The sequence below is a fragment of the Podarcis liolepis genome, assembly GCF_965112155.1.
Source record: "Podarcis liolepis genome assembly, chromosome: 6".
Lineage (NCBI taxonomy): Eukaryota > Metazoa > Chordata > Lepidosauria > Squamata > Lacertidae > Podarcis > Podarcis liolepis.
Window position 1 is genome coordinate 31,823,100 of NC_139559.1, and position 21,857 is coordinate 31,844,956.

The 21,857-nt window shown below is 39.9% G+C and overlaps 1 protein-coding gene across 2 annotated transcripts in view; it reads right to left on the reverse strand.

Moving 5' to 3' along the window:
* MMP24 (matrix metallopeptidase 24) overlaps positions 1-21,857 on the reverse strand; it is a 34,723-nt gene that overhangs the window by 5,390 nt on the left and 7,476 nt on the right. For both annotated transcript variants that reach the window (XM_083508471.1, XM_083508472.1), the window contains exons 2-8: positions 15,932-16,080; positions 14,348-14,464; positions 9,423-9,727; positions 4,610-4,771; positions 1,785-1,999; positions 770-908; positions 357-623 (exon numbers count right to left, since the gene is read on the reverse strand). In XM_083508471.1, coding sequence (XP_083364597.1) covers positions 357-623; positions 770-908; positions 1,785-1,999; positions 4,610-4,771; positions 9,423-9,727; positions 14,348-14,464; positions 15,932-16,080 — 1,354 coding nt within the window. The remainder of the gene's footprint in view (positions 1-356; positions 624-769; positions 909-1,784; positions 2,000-4,609; positions 4,772-9,422; positions 9,728-14,347; positions 14,465-15,931; positions 16,081-21,857) is intronic.

Genomic DNA, 21,857 nt, shown 5'->3' on the forward strand with positions numbered 1-21,857 from the left:
CAACGGAGGGAAATCTATCTTACATTATGCAAAGAAAATAACTTTTGCTTCTGTACTTGCATTCATGGGGATAAGAAAAATTTATATATATTTTTATTATTAAAATTGGAGAAAAGCTCAGATGAAAACCAATCAATCACCCAGTTTAGGAAGAATATCATGTGCTATGAAACAAATATCTGCCTCAAGTTTACTTTGGGGTGGGTGGATATGTGTTATATGGGCAAGTAAATGTCCATGACTACATGTGTCTGCAATCTTGTCAATGTTCAGGCTTTAATACAATCTGAATGCAAAGTTCAACACATGGAGGATTATTAAACACCACTAAGCTGCTAAATAAGCTTAATACTTACAGCCTTCTTTACTGACAAAAGCTCCTTGCGGGGCTTGTGGGATTCCTTTCCACACAGTGATGGGTTTGGGGTAGCCGGGATCTGTTGCTCTCTTGTCTTCATTATACCTCCAATATCGGTCTCCTTTGAAGAAATAGGTTTTGCCTACAGGCTCCCACCTTAAAGCTGTGTCAATCCCTTCCCGGGGAAGACAGCTGCCCAGTTCCACTAGGTTGTGTGGGTACCCTGGCTCTGCAGTCACCTCCTTGAAAACCCAGTATTTATCGCCTAGGCAAAAAAGCGGGAGAGGAGGGTGGGTAAGATATAATCAGCAGCAGTCAATGGGACTTTGCCTTCCTCTGGAGCAGGTTTGGGGGACAACAGGAAGGGGGAGTTCACTCACACAGCGCTGGATACAACCTCAAAATGTTTACCTTTAAAGAAAACAAATTTCCCATCGGATCTTTCATAGGCAGCATCAATTTTTGCAGGGAGCCCTTTCCAGAACTGTTCGATCTGCATGGGGTAGCCTTCTTGCACTCGGTTGTTACGGAGACGCCAAAACCAGCGGTCCTGAAAGAAAAAGAAGAAGGAAAAAGAAGAGTCTTGTTAAATGTCTATATCAGATTCCAGATCAGATTAATTTTAAAATATCACAGCACCCTCAGGTTTCCTAAAGTCAGTCAGTATTCCTCTCAGGCAGAAGTAGACTCCTCCATTGCTTTGTTATCTTATATTAGGTCCCAGTCATAAAAAACCAGTCTTACCAAGCACTAACTGCCACCTCAAAAAAGTGCCAAATAGTGCCACTAACTGCCACCTCCAAAAGCTGTAATTTCCTGCCCTGCTCAGAGCTTCTCTCACTATTCCTACAACCAAATCATTACCCCAGACAAAATAATAGTGTACTTTATTATTTATGATATTCTCTATGTTTAAAGTCTCAAAATAAAATTCAGTAGCAGAACCAGAGTGAATCACAGAGGGCTGTGTTCATCTTTTACTCTGAGCAGATCAATGGGTCTACTCTGAGTAAAAGTTAATTGAATACAATCTAAAGAGTCTCACACATGTCTGATCTACACACACTGTTCATTAAGAAGGTAGAATTCTGGAATACTAGAGAAGATTCATTGATCAGGAGAAATGCTGGAAACAGGAACTACATCTGCAGGGCTCATTTGGAAGCAAGTGAACAATTTATATTTTTTTGTCCTTGATTTAAGAAGTTTCACTTAATTTAAGTGTTACTGAAGGAAATGCATTATTTCAGCTATCAGAACAAACATTCGAATTTATTATCATTTCTTCAAACCAAAACATCTACCAATAAAAAAACCTGCAGAGATTAAAATACCAAGAAAATTTGGTGGCATTTAATTAATTATACATGCATTTGTAATATATAAAGATTAATGAAAACAGCTTTGACAGGATGATTTTCACTACCTTAAAAACAAACATTTCTCCTCTGAAGAGAGCCACAGTATTGAAGTTCCCATCACAAATGTTTGGTTTACTGCCTGGGGTAGAAGGCCTGTCTCCTAGAGGAGGTCTGGGAGGTCTCGAATGTCTGTCATGCTTTCTTTCTGAAGTAGAATGGATTCTACGAACAGGAAGGGTTGGTAAAGGTCTAGTGGGTTCTAGTGGCTCAGCAGGTGGGCCTAAATAAAAATAAAAAAAGAGGGAAGAGAGAAAACTAATTAGCAGCTTGAATATTGTACCCATCATTTGAAAGACCATCACAAAGCTTGAACACTCCTTCCCATTTCTTCCTTAAAATCTTTCCTTCCACCACAGACATAATCACCATCCTCAACTTGCTGTCAAAATTATTGGCTGTAGATCACAGAATCATAGAATTGTAGAGTTGGAAGGGATCACAAGGGTCATCTAGCCCAACCCCAGCAATGCAGGAATCTTTTTCCAATGTGGGGCTTGAACCCAAGACCCTGAGATTAAGAGTCTCCTGCTCTCTCATCCCAATCATGCTCATACTTTTGTGTAACATCATCTAGCAACAGCACCTGACCTTTGCATTGGAACTGGCCCATCCATTTTCCTAGGACCTCATAGTTAATTATTATTAGATCTCTTTCCTACCTGGGACCTCATGGTGAAGGATAGGTAGGAAATCTAACAAACAAGAAGACTCTAACTTGTCCCCAAAGCCACCCTATTTTACTCCTTTGCATCCCAGTACCTCAAAAACTTAATCCAAGAGTCTAATCTAAATAAAACCTAGTAATCTAGGTTTTTAAAGTTCCCCTTGTCTTGGTTGCTGTTTCCAAAATTTGCTGTTGTATCTGCTGTATAGAATATCAGGCTCTAAAATCCCAATGAGAGCTAACTGCTCTCACTGCATAGCAATAAGGCCCTCAGAAGCAACCCTCTGCAAAAGCATGCATCAAATTCAGATAGTTTATACATATACTTTCTATTCCTTAGCCACAAACCTTGTAAAGGAATGTCATATAGCTGGAGTCAGGAGAGGTGTATAAGATGGAAGTGGCTATTTTCAGGTGGTGAACAGTAGGAGCCAGCTCCAGATTCTGCAAATTGAAGCTGCCTCAGGCTGGAGCCAAAGAAAAAAGTGTTGGCCCCTTTGCAAAAGGAGTAGTGTATCTGGCTGGATACAGGTGACCATTTAACCACACAACTGCACTGGGCATATCATAAGTCTCTCCCCACTCTGCACCCCGGCAACAACTTGGCAACTTGGCAGAATGATAAAGAGGGCTGATTCACACATGGTAAATTCTTACCAATTTATTTTCCTGCATTCTAGTAATCTCATTAGGCCACTGAAGTATCTCATACATGGGTCCGCCTCTGACGATTGTTCAGACACTGACTGCATTGGCAATCTAGCCAGCCCCTGTACTTGAGCTAACTGAGACTAGGCATTATGGTCACATGTTGGTGGTTCAACTGCACTAACTCCTACGTCAAAGTGCCAGTTTGGGTTTTTAAAGCTCTTCACAATTTGGGGCCAGGGTACCTGAAGGACTGCCTGTCTCCACATGTTGGTTGTAATCTATTCTTCGTTTTCCTTATTCTTCAACATCCAAAAGACAGCAGAACTGGCTGCCTGGGGGGAAACCTTCTCGGTGGTGACATCCTGACAGTGGAACACTCTTCATCTTGACTGAGTTCTCATTTTTATGCTGCTTCTCATGTCATAATCACTGAGGTATTAGAAACCCTCACAATTTAGTTTTTTTGGAACACTGTTACATGGTACCAGCACCACAATATCCCATTGGAAGGGCGTGGCCTTGCTGCAAGTAGGATAACACTGAAAGGGAGAGCTCTTTTCATGGCTTGTGTGTGTGTGTGTGTGTGTGTGTGTGTGTGTGTTTGTTGCTGCTCTTCTCTTCATTGTTATTTTAAGGGGGTGGTTGTCAGTAAAGATGTGTGTTCCAGTACTGGAAAGGGGGAGTCCATAGAACTACATGAAAACAGAAAAAGGAGGCAAAGGATCAAACAGTAGCAGAGTGTTGCTGTGGAAGAAAGGGCAGAAGTGCTGGAATTGGTACTATATCAATGATTTCATTTTAAAATCTGGCTAAGAATTCCTTTCCGTATTGATATTACAGTCTGAAATACTTCTTAATATGCTGACAGTTTGGGGGAAGGCGGAGGGAGTAAGAGAGGAAGATTGAACACTGAAATATTTGTCAGACTTGAGCAACTATTCTACTAGTTGGTTATACTCACAACAGTTGTGCAGGATGGAAATGGAATATTACCAGCTAGTAGGGGGGGAATGCAATTTCCCCATGCAATTACAAGGGAAAGTCACTTCATATGCATCCTGCTCACCTGCTCAGTGACCTGTTCAATGCTCACAGTGAACATGTGGAAAGGCTTCAAGGTTCCCTGATGACAGTATTCTAAGAGTGCCCTGTTTATCAGTTACCAAGATGCAAGACATAGGAAGAGGAGGTTTTGGGTGACTGCCGTTCAGCTTTGGAAGTAATCTTTGTTTTTACTGCAGTGTGTCAAACCCAGACCCTGATCATTTTCCTGTAGAGGTTTATTTACACGAACAATTGATTGGTAATGAAAAATAAGTGGGAGTTATTTTAAGTGTGTTTTCCCTTGCTATAAGTTTTATTAAAAAAAACAACAACATGGGCACAGCCACCACATGCCCACACATAAATATATACATCTGTATATTTCAGTACCTTAATTTGCCTGAGCTTATGGGAGGCGATGAGGAATTGGCACCCTGCCAATGGCAATTAGTAAAACATGTACCATCTTACCATAGATCTTCTGGATTCCTTGAAGGTCATCCTGTGGTAACTTAAAGTTGTGCGTTTCCATATATTGATAAAAAGGAGCCATGATGGCGCTGGGGTCATTGGAGTGCTCAAGACCTAAGGCATGGCCCAGTTCATGCACCGCAACGAGAAAGAGGTCATTTCCTACAGAGGCAAGATGTTACAAGCATCAGCGTCAACATCCATAGGGTGTTAACAAAATTAACAAACAAGCTTAACAAAATTCTAAAGAAGAAGATAAAGCAGTTTATCCAGCAACTATAGAGGCTCAGCAGGAATACTTTTAAATATAAGTCTTGCAGTGCACCTGGTCTAATTAGATGATCATCAGATGCAGTAACTGCTGCATTGCAATTGGTAAGAGCATGACCAGGAAGTCCCTGGTTCATATTTATGGCACAACAGACACATTCATCTTTTAAGGCACCAACAGATTCTTTGCTAAATATAATGTGATAAGAGATTGCAAAAGACTGTTGACAATGTGTAATTAAACCAGCAAAGGAGACAATGACTGAATCACTCTGCAAAACAGAGAGAATATATTTTGAGAAGTCAGAGAGAGAGAGAGAGAGAGAGAGAGAGAGAGAGAATGTAAAACCTAAATCTAAAGACATATGCCCCAGATTCAATTAACTGTTTGTGAAGAAGTCCCTGATCAGCATCTTAAAAGTAAAATATGTAGCACTGGGCTTTTGGAGTTTAGAGAAAGTGAAGACTAGAAGCTAATGAGAGTTAGAACAGCATCAAAAGAAGGGAGGCAAAAATGCATCCTAGACATGCCCTTTGTTGCATCAAATGGCTTTGTTGCTCAAGGACATCTCATGAAGCAAAGGACTGAGGCAAAGGGTATTAAAAGTTTCATGGCTATGGATTTTGGAATTCTGTTTTTCGGTACAAAAGTGTGCCTTTAAAAAATCCATTTGGAGTCTTGGGATCAGAGCAAATAAAATCAAATAAATAGTTACAAACAGTACAACAGTTTCATTTGGGAAATCGGGAGGACTGATTCTTATCAACATGAAAATGGATGTCCTCAAAGAGTGAGGGGTGATTAGCAGTCAAAACAGGAGTAATCTGATAAATAAAGACAAGGTTATTAAACAAGTAGGCCATAAAATAAATCACATGTGTGGTTGAGAGTAATGACAACAAAACCATGATTATTTAAAGTAAAATGTGGCTGATCCTAATCTGTCTATAACTGCCCTACTTTGTTATTAAACTGAGAATTAAGCTTTGCCAGCATGGCAACAATGTTATTAATGAGACACACTGCATTTATTTCAGTTCTGTAAGTTGAAAATAAGTGAAAGGCAGTCCTAACCGTGTAGCAGCACGTTGAAAAGTAAGAGAAATGAAACAAACATGTGACCGGGGTCTAAACAAGTAGGAATGACAGAAGGGAGATAGTTTTAATACGATGGCAAAGATTAGATGAGCCCCTTTAATAGGATAGCAAAGCAGATAATATAGCAAAGTAGATAAAAGAAAGTGGATAGAATGTTGAAATGGTTTCATCCACTTAAGTCAATTTTTTTCTGTCGTAATAGCTGCCTGATTTTCAGAAAGGCAACAGTGGAGAGTTCTAAGAACAGATCTTAAAACAACCTGAGAAATCAAAATTGTTTAGGAACTGCAAAAAACCTGACATGTCATCTGAAAGGTTCGGTAAGGTCTGGAGAAAAGCTCCTAATTTAGTCCAGCGTCAAGGCATAGGCATTTATTTTGTCACTAGTGGCTGTCCTTTTTAGTTCTTGCAGTACAGTGTTTGAATAAAGTACAGGTGCTATCTGAATTTAGGGTATGACAGCAAAGTGTGGAACAGCCTTATCTAAATCATGTGGTGTGGTACCGAATGAAATCATACTAAGAATAGACTCACTAACATCAGTGGACTTATCTAAGTATAGTTTGGGGGTGTTGACATTACTGCCTCAGACTGCAGTGAGTGCCCCCCATACCTCTGCTGTAAATTTCATGGCTCTCCCCCTCCCCCAATGCCACCCCACCTGTTCACATTAGCACAGCTTCATGGCTTCATTTGTTTCAGATTTGTATGCCAAGGTGTTTCACAGCTTGTCTAGAGACAAATTAGGAATGACTTAAGGATTCCAGTCGGAGAGGCTGATTTCAGAAAAAACACATCAGACAGTAATATTTCATGGCAAAGCACAGGATACGAATGCATTTTGGATAACGCCATGTGAACATGGAATTACAGCCTAGCACCAGAAACATAGTGAGTGCTGAGTAAATGGTTCACACAGCCTTAGTTAGGATACCACCCCCAATCAACAGTCCTTGGGGCATTATGGGTGAAGCAAAGCCATCTTGAGTTATAGGAAGGCTGCAGAGGCCCAGGATTTCTCTGTACCCAATTGTTCATGAGATGCTAATAATCCATTAAATTAGTGGTTTGTGCAATAGAACAATTTTGTTGCAGAGCCCCTGGAGCCCCTAATTACACCCTGGGCTTTTCATGCTTTTCATCACCTTTCAAAAATACTAAGTGATCCAGAATTCATTTCAGGTCACCAGCAGTCAGGTTAATCAAATAAATCCCTATACCCGCCACACCAACAACAGCCTGCATATATATATTTATATAAAATCAATGCAAATGTCAATGCCCAGGATTCAGCCTGCTGTGGATCTAGGTTCAGGACCATCAAAATCTGCATTATACCGCATGAGACCATTGTTCCATCTAGTTCAGCATCACTGACTGCTCTCCAATGTTTCCAGCAGGAGTCTGTACCAGCAGAACCTGGAGCTGTTTTACCACTGAGCTACATCCCTTCCCTAAATGTTTGGCTGTATAGCTGATGGAAGTGGTGGGGGCTAAAGAAGTATGATTTGGTAATCAGTATAATTTTCAAAGCAAGGGAGAAAGGGACTACACTGCCAGTTTTGAAAGGACATTATTTGAGAAAATTGAGGACAAGGGTTCACCTGCCTGGGATACAGATTTTGAAAGTCTACTTCATCATGGGGGAGCGGGTGCCACCTCTCTCTCAACCAGGATGGCATATAGGAGTTAACCAATGCATCTTAAGAACTCTGAATCTGTAGTTTATTTTGCTGTGCAGTTGTTCCATATTTGTTCTGTCTTCTCTCTAATCTTTAAAAATACATTTTCATTTACAATAATTAAACATGAAGGGCTTCCTGCTTACTGGGAGAGGCACCCAAGTAAGATGCTTAGGATTGGGGAAAACAAAATATTTTAAAAATGATAATGGCTCAAGGTGGTGGTAAAATAGGATGTGGTTTCATTAACTCTAGGTAGCTGAGGAATGGCAACTTCACAATGATCTGATACGAAGTGTGAGTAGTACATAAACAACAAATGCTTAATATCCATATTACAGCATTCACAAGGAGCCCTGAAAGCAATTTTGGGCAGTAACTATACCACTTATAGCAGACTTCCTACATGAATCAACTGAAATGTATAGCAAGTCCCCAAACTAGCACTGCAACTCCATAGGACACAAAGACTCCCACAGTGGCTTCTTAAGCAATTGTATATATAATGACAGTCATGTGGAGCCCCAACCATGCAGAAGCCAATTTTAGCAGCAATCACAGCCCCACATTCATGGAGGAGATACTATGTTTTTGTTATATTTATGTAATTTCTACAGTGGAGTAAGGCAACCTCATCACACAAGATGAAACCAGAAAAATACTGTGGTGGGGAACAATAATACAAAATCAGAATAATCGGTACAAATATATATAGAGAGAGAGACTTCTGAGAACCATTGTTTTAACAAAATCCCTGAAACAATCAAGTAGTGTATCTATTTTCTCCAAGTACCCTCATCACAGCTGAGCACTCTACATCCAATTATTTCCCCCAGCCTCTGGGTAACAGCCTCAGAGGGTGGGTGGCTTCATACTGTGGTATTACCTACTTGAAGAATATACTGGGATTTAAAATATTTGTATTTCCCACATAATCACCATAATTAGAGGAGAACATTTCACAGTGAAGCCTTGTTAAAAAATAATAATTGTATTTATAGCATGGACTTTACTGGAAAAGCATCACTGCACAGCATCGTCTCTGCAAAAGATGCTATCATCAGACCTTGGGTTACAGAATCACTCACTTGAAATTTATTTGAACCCAGATTGGACAACAGTCTTTTCTACCATCAATGGGCCTTTTTGCCCCAACTAATGGGTTGTTTTATCCCAAGAGTCTTCTGAACATTGATGCACAAGAATGATGTTTGAATAGATTGCACATCCCTAAAGTCCAACTAGAGTAGACACAGATCCCCAAATCCAGGAATTAATTCTTCTATTTGGACTTTTGTATGTAGGGTGTTAGAAATGTACATCCTGTTCAAATGTCAATTGCACAGATCTGAGTGCAGTTTGGATCTCAAAAGCATCTGAAACATTTGATGCCATATTTACTTAGTACTTACAATAATTAATCTTTTTGTGTAAACTTAATTTCACCAATTAATTTTCTCTCTTTTCCCTTTTCCCTTTTACCTGAGAATTGTTCTAGTTTCTCAGGTAGCTAGATCAGAGTGCCATTTAAATTTCATCTGTCGGTTCATATTGCTTTGGATTTATAAGCAAAACTGGCATTATTTTTTGGAGGGCAAACTCATGTTCTTGGGCGGGGGGGGGGAGCACGGATTTTTGTCCACAACTTCGGACCACATTCTTACAGGAAGTCCTGTGATGACACCTCTTCCTTTCTGCAAGCCAACTGCCTCATGAAATGTCATATCAAAAATACTGTTATAAAAACCCCACGTCATCTTACCATCATGGTTAGAATTTCCCAGTGTCCATGGTTCATCTGAATCAAAATGAGTATCGCCTCCTATCCCTGGTCCAGGAAAATAGGCATGGGCTAGGAATCCACCCTCCCCATCAAAAGGAGAGCTGTCACCATGGAAACCAGAAGCAAAAAATATCATAATATCTGCCTCTTTTCTGTCACTTTTAATTTCATGGTAAGGAACTTCTTCAAAGGTGAGCGGAGTCACCCTCTGCCAAACATCAAATGCTTGCCGGATGGCTTTCCTTGTATCAAGCTCTCCAACCTTGGGGGTGTAGTTGTGAACACTGTGAAGAAGATGAGAAGGGGTTTATTTAGGAGGATTCATTCAGAGAATTTCATATTCTCTGATGTTAACAAACATGTTTCACGACTCAGATCGACACAACCGCAATACTACATTTTGAGCACTTTGATATATTTAGAGAGTCCTTTCAGGTACGGTACACATTATGAGGTTTACAAATATTTCCTACATAATAATAATAACTAGAGGGTTTAAAAACAAAATTCAGAAAACGTAATGACTTAAAAGTATTGCATTCCAACAGCTAATCCATAACAACAAGGCCACCACAAATAAGAGCCATTTACTGTCCTCTCAATATGAATACTCAGGGCTTGGTCAGATGACAGGTTCCTGAGCTCCCAACTGGACATACGGGAAGTGTTTTGGAAACAGTAATATACCTTTATTTCCTAATCACAGTTCTGCACTGAATCTGGAATGCAAATTATGAAGGCTGTGCTCAACCCTTTCGGCTACCAGACTGGCAAAGCATTTATGAATACTGGAGACTGGATGGGTTGATTCAGTGTAACCTCTCCTCGCAATGTTGTCTCAGTCCAGAAACAGGAACCTATTTGGATATAGTTTAAAGGCCCCGATAAATCATATCTCTATTCAAAACCCTACATAGCAGCAAACCTGGCAGTGGGATAAACTCCACAAGCTGCTATACAGAAAGCCAATCAGCTTGACAGTGTGGTCACTTGGTGGAATTAATCCCAGATAATCCCCATATGTAATACAGAACTGTCTCTATAGTGTAACTGCTTAGCATCCCATCCAACCGCAATGCTCAACTCTGTCCACAACGACTGCAGAATCTAGTACTAGTGCCATTTGCTTCTTGTATGGGTAAAAGTGACTGACTCAGGGATCTTAGCAGACTATAGTCTAAAAAGCATGTTGCCATTGATAATGTGCGGGATGGAAAAGGCATATGAAATGTTACACCATTGTACAAAATCAATGGGTTGCCTTCATCTAGAATACTGTGATCAGCACAGATGATTTAACCACAGGATATCACAGAATTAGAGTAATGTCAGTAAAGGATAAGAACGTTGATAGATTCTCACACGAGAAGAGTAAGAGAGAGAGGAATCAGGGTTTAGGAAAACCAGAAAGACAAAAATTAATAAATGTTGATAAAAAACAATGTTAGATGACTGGAAAGGGAGACTGGGAAATCACCTCACATGCAAAGTAAGGTACAGTGAATTAAAAGAAAGGAAGGATAGATGACATCATTACAGGAACAAGTTTTCTGAGACTCAGATGAGGAACCCCCACCTCTGACATAGCCATGAAGTCAGAGGTTTTCACTCCTTTTTTCATTTGTTTGTTTAATCATAGTTTTGCAATACAACTGAACCTTAAAGCATGGTTTGTTCAATAAGCCATCTTTATAACCCTTCAGGGTGGAAACTCCTATTTTATCAATATGGCCAACATTCTTTGGACCTGAAATGAAAAGGATTGGATCTGTAACAGCCCTTAAATTGCAATTAATTGTAACAAAAATAATTATAATTTATCAATTTGACTCTATAATATTTTATTTTAGACTACCTATTAAAATATTCTGGCCTGGATTAAACTAAGCAGTTGCACTAGGAGCAGTCAGCACAAGAAGTGCTGCTAGTGCAATGAGTCTTCCCTCCCCCCGTACCCCCCTTTTGGCTCTGTGGGGGACAGGAGAACCACCAGAACAACATGCAGGGGGAAGAGGCCTGAGAGTCTTCCACCTGGCAAGCTGAAATGTTTGTGCTGATGGAACCATTGCTGTAGAACCATGTTGACTTCCAGCCTTGCATTCGCTCCCATGCATTCATGGACAACTGTTAACGGGCATAATCTCTGGAACACACTCTGCTCACAAAGGGCAGAGCCAAGAACAGACATGGTCACATCTCCATATCTTTGAATCCTCAGCAATAATTAATGTTCCATGGCATGCCCAAGAGTTCCTAACTAAAAGAATAAACACAGAAACCAAAGCAAAGTCTGAAAACCTTTAAAATACCAGCACTTAAAAATTGGTTGTAGTCACCAGCATCAACCACTAGAGGGAAGCATGGCTATATATTAGTAGTTGTCAGTCTCTAGTTAAAAAGTAGCTACCAAATTTTCAGATAAAATTGTGAAACACTGCAGCCTGAAATTATGCAAGGAATTATCAATAGGGGACTAAATCAATAGCTGACTATCAAGGCAACTAAAAGGAAAAGATTGTCTCCATATAAACGGTGATGTGGGGTCCAGAATTTTATTTTTCCGACTGTAAATGCAGTATTAAAGCAAGTTTAGCAGTCTCATGAGTCTGAGTCTGAGTCTGACCAAAACTGCAGTCTGACCAAACTGCAGGAGGCAGTGGAAGACAGGAGTGCCTGGCGTGCTCTGGTCCATGGGGTCACGAAGAGTCAAACACGACTAAACGACTAAACAACAACAACAACAACAAAGCAGTCTCAAGGTTGTAATTAATTATTTTCATTGCTATTATCTTTAGTTTTGGGACCTATAGTTGAGCAAGTTCCAGAGAGTCAGAGCTTAGTCATCTCTGGTTTACTAAACACAAGTAAAATAATAATAGTACTAAATTAGATCATGTTCAAATCTAAGGCATCAGAAAATGTTCCGATACAAATTGACTTATGCAAATAACCCTAATCTGCATTTAAAAATTCCAAATAGTTTTAAATACAAACATTTCTGTAAAACCTGTAAAACTCTATGTTAATGGATGGCAATTTCTTTACAAACACATACCCTCCAACATTCCTCAGAAAACAGGGACATTCTAGCACACTTTTTGCTAGAAGTACAGGGAAGGAAATGGAATGGAAGTCCTGTTTGTGTTGCACATGGAGTGGAAGCCAGTTGCACATGTGGGCTGATGCCCTTTAATGCCATCCCATAAACAACATAAAGCATGCACAAATAAATAGCAAACATAGACATCTATTTCCAGAAGCACCAACGTGTTACAAACAGTAAGCACTTTTGCATGAAACTGTAGTCTGGTGCTTGTCATTCTCTGATCTGTACTAAGTGGCTTATCTTATCACATTATGAGTGATGCAAAAGAAAGCAGGGGTTCAGCACTTTTGATAATTGTATAGAAGGCTAAATTTCAGCAGGTGTAAAGGTGCAGGGGCCCTGTCCTCTTTTGCTCCTGGCCACCACTCTACAATTCTAAACCTGAACACAACCCAAGAGAGGTGGAGCAATCTACTTCTTTTCTAAAAGAAGGATATTGTTACTATAGCAGCTATCATTAGATTGATAGCTGTGTCCATACTAGAGGTGTGTACAAAGTCTTTCAGGTGGCCAAGTATCTTAAAGAATCCCAAATCTTGAAGAATCCCAAATCTCTATCTGTTGCTTTAAGAACACCAGTACAGAGAATCTGTATGACTCTTTGGCTCTTGGAAAGTGTTCAATTTGTCCACTTTTATCCCAATCCAGGGTAACAAACAGGAAAACAGCACTCTCTGCTTGTGCCACAGCAAGCTTGAGAGAAGGGTGGCGAAGCCATATTGCTGCATGCTTGGAGGTTGAGGAAGGAATTGGCAAACTGTCAAGATAGATATGGAGCTGTCACACTTCAAAGGGATTTCCCCATTACTTCAATGAAAAGGGCAACACACACAAAGGAATGCATTCATGGACATTCTGCCAATAACTAAGCAAAGAATACAGGGGAATGGAGAGCCTAATTTAAGTCCGGTTTTATATGGAACTTTTGGCTCCTACTTTTTTTTTTATAAAGTAAGCTAAAAATACCATTATCTATTGAAATTCATCACTTAGGCAGACTGAAATGTAGCATTCTCCCTGAAGCAGACTTTGCAATCACTTCCATCTTGCAAGGTTGGAATAAATTAAGATAAAATAACTAACAAAGTCACCTTTTCAGCTAAGTTTAGAGGGAGTAAGTGTGTCAGACATCAGATTAAAGATAGCAAAAATAAATGATTAAAGGGCTTTAAAGAAAGAAAGAAAAGACCCTGTTGTCTTTTTACTTATAAATTCCTTTGCAGTTAGCAATGAAGGAGAAATCCATTTTAAGCTAATTTTATACATGGAATTTGGCAGTTCTGACCCAGTCAAGCTTTGCCTGCATCAGACTACCTGCTGCATTGAATGTCCACTTATGTCCAAGTCACTCATTAATTGTGTTGTTTTTTAACAAAAAGCCTGACTAATTATATCCAAAAAATGTAAGCAAAAAAGCTCAAACCCATGACTTATGCTATGGTTACTAATGTAATACAATATAATATAATGCTTCGGTAATTGCCTGTATTTTCATTTTATAGATAGGAAACAGAAGCTGGGAGACAGTGGTTTGACTTGCCACTCCTGTCACATGTCTTCTGGGGCGATTTGGGAGCAGACAGTACCTCTGAAGGGAAGAGATTTGGACTAGGTGGCTCCAATTGCTTATCCTTACTGAAAATGTGTATCCTGGGCATTTATATGCAGCAGGCTATTAAATAAGTCAAAATTACCTAGGGATATTGATTGCTACATAACATACAAACATGCACACACACCCTATAGAACTCAGTTGAATATCTATGTATTGAACTTTAAAATACAGGATTATACACACCTGTATGTGATATGCTTCTGCCTCCACTTTTGTCCAGTTAGAGCATATCGCTTGCTCCTTCGTCTATGGCTTAGGTGGGGATGATCAGGAACACCACAGCGAGGCTTCTTCATCCACCTAGGAAGTGAAATATTCCCTAGTGAGTCTGGGAAATATGCTAAATGGAATGGTTATGAGCTAGGCTGTCCTGTTTGGTGGTTCAGCTACAAATAATGAATGCTAATTAATGGGCCACCGAGATAAGCTAGGAATGCAGATTACACCTGCCTGCCTAAGGGTGGTCTGCCCGGAGGGCAGGCGCTGAAATGGAATAAAGAAAAGGGCAGCTTGAACTGGGCCAGAAAAAGAGCTTTTAGAGTTTTTGAAGCAGGGTAGCAAGAAGCAATCTTGAGGGCTTGCTGTTGTTTTTGGAGACTGAAGAGGTTTAAGAACTAGTGCCACATTCATGCATGCAGTTTCTCCTATCCTTTCAAGGCACCACACATTTTCAGGATTCTCTTTCTTCACAGGGAAACCGCAGAACAACAGCAACAACAAACAAAAAAAGCACCTGTCTCTGGAATTTCCAAATCACTCAGGAAAGTGGGGAGGGAGCTTAAAACAAAATTTTAACAATGACTTGGATCCATTATAGATTAGTAAAGGAAAAGGGACCCCTGACCATTAGGTCCAGTCGTGACCGACTCTGGGGTTGCGGCGCTCATCTCGCTTTATTGGCCGAGGGAGCTGACCATTATAGATTAGACAAAAGTAAAAATACCAATACATTTACCAATCAGTTTATCTACATTCTGAGCTGTAGGAAGCAGGAAGGGAGGAAAGTTGACATTCATATAACTATGTGTACATAAGAGCCAAACTATTTGCTCTTAATGTGTGATTTTTCTTTCAGAAGTAGCTAATGCTCCTCTGCCCACGTAAATTGAAGGAATGGGGTTCCCCTGTTCCAGATTGCAATTGCACCACAGTAGAGGGCTAAATAACTCTCTGCTCCATGCCAGGGTTCCAATATGGAACATCACTCCCCACAACCATCCTGCCCTGCTAGTTATTTCTGCAAGAAAAATCGTGTGCTCATTAATAACATCTCATGCAATCTGGCACTATGCAAATCAGTAAAGATCAGGCTCAGATTATGTCAGAGACACGTTTTGAAATAGCGTATCTTCCAGAATATAGAATGGTTTAAGATATAGAACTGCAATTCCTCTGTATATATGGGATTTAGACAAAACCCAATAATGGTTATATTATACATTGCACACAATGTTGTTTTTGCATGTCAGAGTTCCAGTTGTTAAACTGATTTAGTTAAACCAGCACAAATCCCTGTATGAACCCACTTATTTTGGATTTAACATGGATTATGTTAGTTGATCAGTTCATTTCCAGTTAAATTTATTTAGCAAGAAATGGGGCTTGGTTGGCCATTTGAGCCAAGAGTCAGAGACATGTTCTGTTCCAGAGAATACATAAGCACCAAGTGAATTTATGCAGGTCCACATTATACAGGATTTCATCCAGCAATTAATGATTATTTTGGTGAATACAATGCTTTCAACTGTTTACAAAAGTAACTCTTACTCAATAGTCGTTGGGTCCAATACTCCTGTCACAGGGATGCCATAAAACTGCTGCATAGTGGTGACTGCAGACTGCATAACTTTTCCTGAGTGCAGAGCAGACATTCGGGTGTCAGAAGGGAGCAGATAACCATAGGTTTTTAACCAGCTCTGAAAAATATGGTAAAGCAAAACCACGTTTACAACATAGTCTGATTTGACAGTATATATAAGCAGGTTAGATGTGCTATTCTTAAAGTGTTACACTCTTATTAATTTTAATATACAGTGGTACCTTGGGTTACAGACGCTTCAGGTTACATACGCTTCAGGTTACAGACTCTGCTAACCCAGAAATATTACCTCGGGTTAAGAACTTTGCTTCAGGATGAGAACAGAAATCGGGCGGCAACGGCACAGCGGCAGCAGGAGGCCCCATTAGCTAAAGTGGTGCTTCAGGTTAAGAACAGTTTCAGGTTAAGAATGGACCTCCGGAACGAATTAAGTACTTAACCCAAGGTACCACTGTAAATCCAAAGCTGAAACAGTTTGCTGCATATTTTGAGCTCATTTATTCTACTTGGTATATCTGAATACATGCTGTTTTGAGGATAACAATAAAAGTACAACATGAGCAAAGCCTGATTGCCATAATCAGTGCTAGTTTGCTAACCTCCCAGGGGTGGTTGAATTACAGTTTGTGTGCAAATTTATCTCTTTTGTCTGCATACAGGTCATTAGTGTACATATCTCAATTTCAGCTGATGTACTTATTTTAAAGTATATGCCAGGTGGTTCTGAGGGTGGAGGGTAGGTAGATTGCCCACACATTTTTCTTTCACAATCTTGGTGTGTGTGTTTTTGTCATACCCAAAATGTATAAACCTGTTTACGATAGTAGTCCGCATGGTTTTTGTGTTATATAGAGTTCCAATGAGAATCAAATTAGGGTTTGACAAGACAATGTAGGAAATAAATGTATTTAAATATGACCAATACTTGAAAGGCTTTAAGAACACATTCACAGAGAAAAATTAAAACATTGCCTTATAACAGATCAGGCTATTTGTTCCTCTAGTCTCGACCACGGCTGTCCAGTCTGACTGGAGGCAGCCTCAAGCAAAGGACTGTCCTGTTTCCAAACAAAGCTTTGGTTCAAACTATATGTGACAGTGCCTGTTTAAGATCTCCCTCTATTGCATATAAAACGGGGGAAGGGAATGAATTCACCATTAGTCCATAGAATTCTAAAAGGAATGTGTACTCTTAGGCAAACAGCTAGGATTAAAATTTGATATTAGATTAAAAAGTGAAAAAGTTAGTTCTCTATTGAAAGTAAGTCATAAAGCAATCTTAACTGGTGTTACTACCTACATAGGATTTACCAGCATAACACACACAGTGTTTGCAAATTCTGATGATAAGATGTTTACAGACCTGTCATGTATAGAGCAGAGCTCACAAGTTAAACCAATTCAACATATTTTCAATGTAGCAGTAATGTCTTAGGTTTTGACATCAACCAATGTAGCTCTACTGCACAACTATTACAGACTACGGTAGTAATTTACTCAAAATAGTCTACATTCTGAGGACTAAAAATGTTGCGTTGGTGACATTTTTTAAAAATAGCATGCTTTCTTTCTTCACAAAATGCAGCCGCACCAGGAGGAGGACAGGGTGGGATGCAGGGAAGAGATAATGCTTGGGACTATGACTTGGAAAGAGGGTTAGGATTGAACTCTTTATTCCATACTGTTTCTATATCAAATATCCCCACAAAGCTATTATATACTGCAACATTTCTCCAATTATATTTGTATTTTCTCTTTCATAAATACATAGCAATATCCAGTTGTGCCCATCTACTCGTGCAATGGATTTTCACAAGCATGACTCTGTTCATACACACACACACACACACACACACACACACACATTGAGGTATTTATGTTGCATTTAAAATGCTAAATAACTCAATCCCAGAACAACAGTCCAGGACAAAAATAACAGCAGGTACTGATATGACAAAGAGTTGAAGAAATCAAAATTAAATGGGGTTAGACATATATAGGAATTACCGTACCATAACAATCTAGATTAAAATTTATACCCATTGGATACACATGGCCACTAATTTTCAGTAGATAGGCACTGATCATAATCACTTGAGCTGTTTGCAAAATGATTTTATATTTGCAGTTACCAATGAAAAATATTTCAAGACAGTTCGATTTAATGAAATCCAAAACAAATGTCTCACCTGAAGCCTGCAAAACAAAACTTCATTAATTTGAGCCAAGCCATCCTGAAAGGCAGAAAAAAGCTTTGGTGCCCTCTGCCTCAACTATACAGCCAGCCCACCTAATTTGCACATTGTTGAGCATATTTTAGAAATGTATTTTGCTTTAATTTGAAAGCTGCATAATCCTGCTCTGCTGTTAACTTAATACATAAAAATACACAAGTTGTCTTAATTTATGTCATTAGGTCCAATAAGGCAGAATTTTTTAAAAAAATTAATGCACAATGGCATCGCAACACTGACTTACATCCATTTCAGAGGATTTACTACATGACAGCTCAGGGTGACCACATATTTATTTATTTGCAACCATTTCCATTAGCACCTACACTGCAGAATACAGGATAAACCAATTAGTATATCAATATAGATGGATCACCTCTCAGGGAAAGCTTAGGAGAACAGGTATCTGTTAAGCAGGCACCTAAATGCCATATTGTAGGTCTCTGCCTGGTGTTCATTGCAAGCACCTTTTGAAGGGCAGGTATCATCACACTAAAAGCTCTGGTCTTAATGGACAAAACACAAAATTCATGCAGCACTACTATAAGTGCCTCAAGCACCTGAAAATACTGGAGGTCTTGTGCATCAAATCTGCATACTGGTAGGATTCCTACATGACAATGCCCTTGTTTTTTTCAAGGCAGAGGTGCTTTATTGTTATGGGTTTTTCTTTTTCCTTTGATTCTCATTTTGCATTCTTGAAAATATATAAAGGCAGTAAAAAGGGGTGGGGGGTGGGCAGAGGTATCAGCCAGCCAGTTTTTAGATTCCAGATGTATCAAAATGACAAAAACAAAATCCTGAGTCATTAAGCCACAGAAAGGCTATTAGTCAGACACAACATCTGTTCATCAGTTAGCTACACAAATAATTTTTGGGGCTTCCAGGATAAGGTATCATCAATTTTAGGGCTAGCTGTTGGTTCCATGTACAAATCATTGAAAGGCAGTGTTCTCCTATATTGCTAATCAAGGAGGATTGTTCTTTGGGTATGCTTTCAAAACTAAAATCCTACCTTATTTGTCTCTGCTAATTATCTAGGATCTCAATTGCTAAACACTCCAAACTAAGATCATAGATATCTTTGATCACAAAAGCCCAATTTTGCAATCCAAAAAGTTCTGACATATTGATCTCAATTTACCACAAATACAGCTCAACAACAATCTCAACATGCCTTCTTCTCTCATTGCTTGGGCAAGCTTCCTCTAACCATACAAGAGGAGGAGCCAATACACCTTTAGCTTTTATGCACCTTTTAGGCCACTGTGGTCTGTGAGAGGGCTTATTCTGCAAGTTCCAAAGCTGTCAGAGGCCTGCTCCACAGTAATTCTGAACAGGGGCAGCCACACCGAAAGCCCTGCTCTGTGTTACAGTATTCCTGACAAGATACAGCAAGTGCCCACTGGCTACACTTTCTGGAAACAATTGAGGACATTTTTGTTCCAGCTACATGAATGGGTTTCTGCCATGGGTGTCTATTCTGTATTGGGATATATGTTATTTGTGTGTTTATTTTTAATCGTTTAATTGTTTTTAAGGTGCTTTTATTTCACATCACATTGAGAACTGTGTGTAAGTGGTTATTAAAATATAAATAAATAAAAACACATCAATGGTAGGCAACCTTCTTCCTCAAAGAAAGAAGCTAGACCCTTCATATTTTTTCAAGGTGTGTTTATTAAAAGCAGGAAGTATTAGAATTCTTTCACACCAACATTTTACCAAATCACCAAATTACCAAGCCAAATTATCATGTTTTTGGAACTCATTTTTAATTGGGGCATCTATATGTTGTTATCATCATTTTGTAGGATTTCCCCATCTTTGTAGGATTTCCCCATCTTTTTTTCTGCAGAAAACCTGATTGTATTGAACAACACTGGAGTTCTACCTGCGGAACAGAAGTTCTTCTTCCTGCCCTGTTTCTTCCAGCCCCCATGTGCACCCTCCAAAGGGCTGGGGACCCTACAAAGCAGATTTGGGGAGATGGAGGGGGGGAGGAAAGGAAATGTTAAGCCCATTTATCCTAGTGGGTCCCCACACGCACAGCACCAGAAACCTGCTAGGTGCCCCAGAAAAAAATGGGATATCCCATTTTTCCATGCAAGATTGCGGCAACCCTTTTGAGTGCCATACCCTTGCCCTTGCCTTTTGGGGGGTGGCGAGAGCAAGGCATGGGTCATGTGACTCACCCAGAAGATCATCTCAGAAGACGTACAGTATGTCCCTGTCTTGGGTCTGAAAACGTCGGGTGGTACGGATACAGCCCTTAGCTGTAATATGTGCTGTGCTTTATCGAGCAAGTGAGGCTATCCCCATGCATCTATATTAGGAGATGGAGAACCTGCAGCCATAAAAAATATTGTTGGACTCCAACTGCCCTCAGTTTCAGCAAACATGGCCAGTGGTGAGGGGTGATGGGAGTTGTAGTCTAGCAGTATCTAAAGGGCCACAGGTTCCCCATTCTTGGTACACCTGGTGCATGCCATTTTTGTGAGAGTGATGATGATGATGATGATTTTAAAAATCTGTCTTATTCGCACTAAAGTGCACTTTTGCTTGTTCATTTTAATTATTAAAACAATTGTTGGTGTTTTAGCACCAACTAAAAAGGCATGACTTTCCTGGTAAGTGCCATTTTACTGGGCTACTTCCCCCACCACTACGAGTTTCCCTTTTAATTTCAGCTTTAAAAGTTTAGCATCTCTCTTCACTTTTTTGTGTGTGTGATAATCAAACAAGAGAGCAAAAATAAAAAGCACTTAAAGCAATTATTGGGCAGAGCTAGGCGACAAGGGGAGACAAGAGAAAGCAGGCTGAAATCACTTAGTGATGACAAGGGAATTGTATAGCTGCACCCTCCCAGGCAGAAAATCAACCCACAAAGGTAATGGTAGACATAAATGGCTGTGTTGCAGGCTGGCCTTGCCGTCAAGGCAGTTGGTATTCAACACAGATGGATCCCCCATATTCTCTCCCCTTGTTACTCTCCTGTAGCTGTACATTTTGGAGAACTAAGAATTATGCCCATCATTTCAGAATGCAAAATATTAATTTTACCTGCACTCGCTTTTGACCTTAAGACAGGTCTCAGAAATCTTTCAGCTTTCTTAGGATGTTTAAGAATTTGCCTCTGTATACTAGGCACATCATTACTTTCTCCAACTCTAGCAGAACGACTGCAGGATGACAATTTCCAAAACTATAACACATTTAAGTTAGAGGACTATTATGGGTGGCACCAAACCCATTGGCAGACCAACTCTGTGTTACAAAGATGTCTACAAACGTGACTTGAAGGCTGGCAGCATCAACAACCGCAGTGCCTGAAGACAGGCAGGCAGGTCATGAATCCATCGCAGTGGCCAGAGGAGGAATGACCACTGGGAGGAGTGCATAGAAGAAACGTCATGGTGCGTCTGTGGCATCATAACCAGATACCTTCATCTGCCCCAACTGCAACAAAACATGTCTCTCCTGTATCGGTCTCTACAGCCACAGCAGGCGCTGTAAATTTCTAACAGTGACTTCACTGCCAAAGGCACACTCCGCCCTGTCTGCCAACACAGACAGATGCCAACAACAGCATATTAAGGGTGATTAGACACTGCAAAAGAAAGCTTGAAGGTGAGAATGT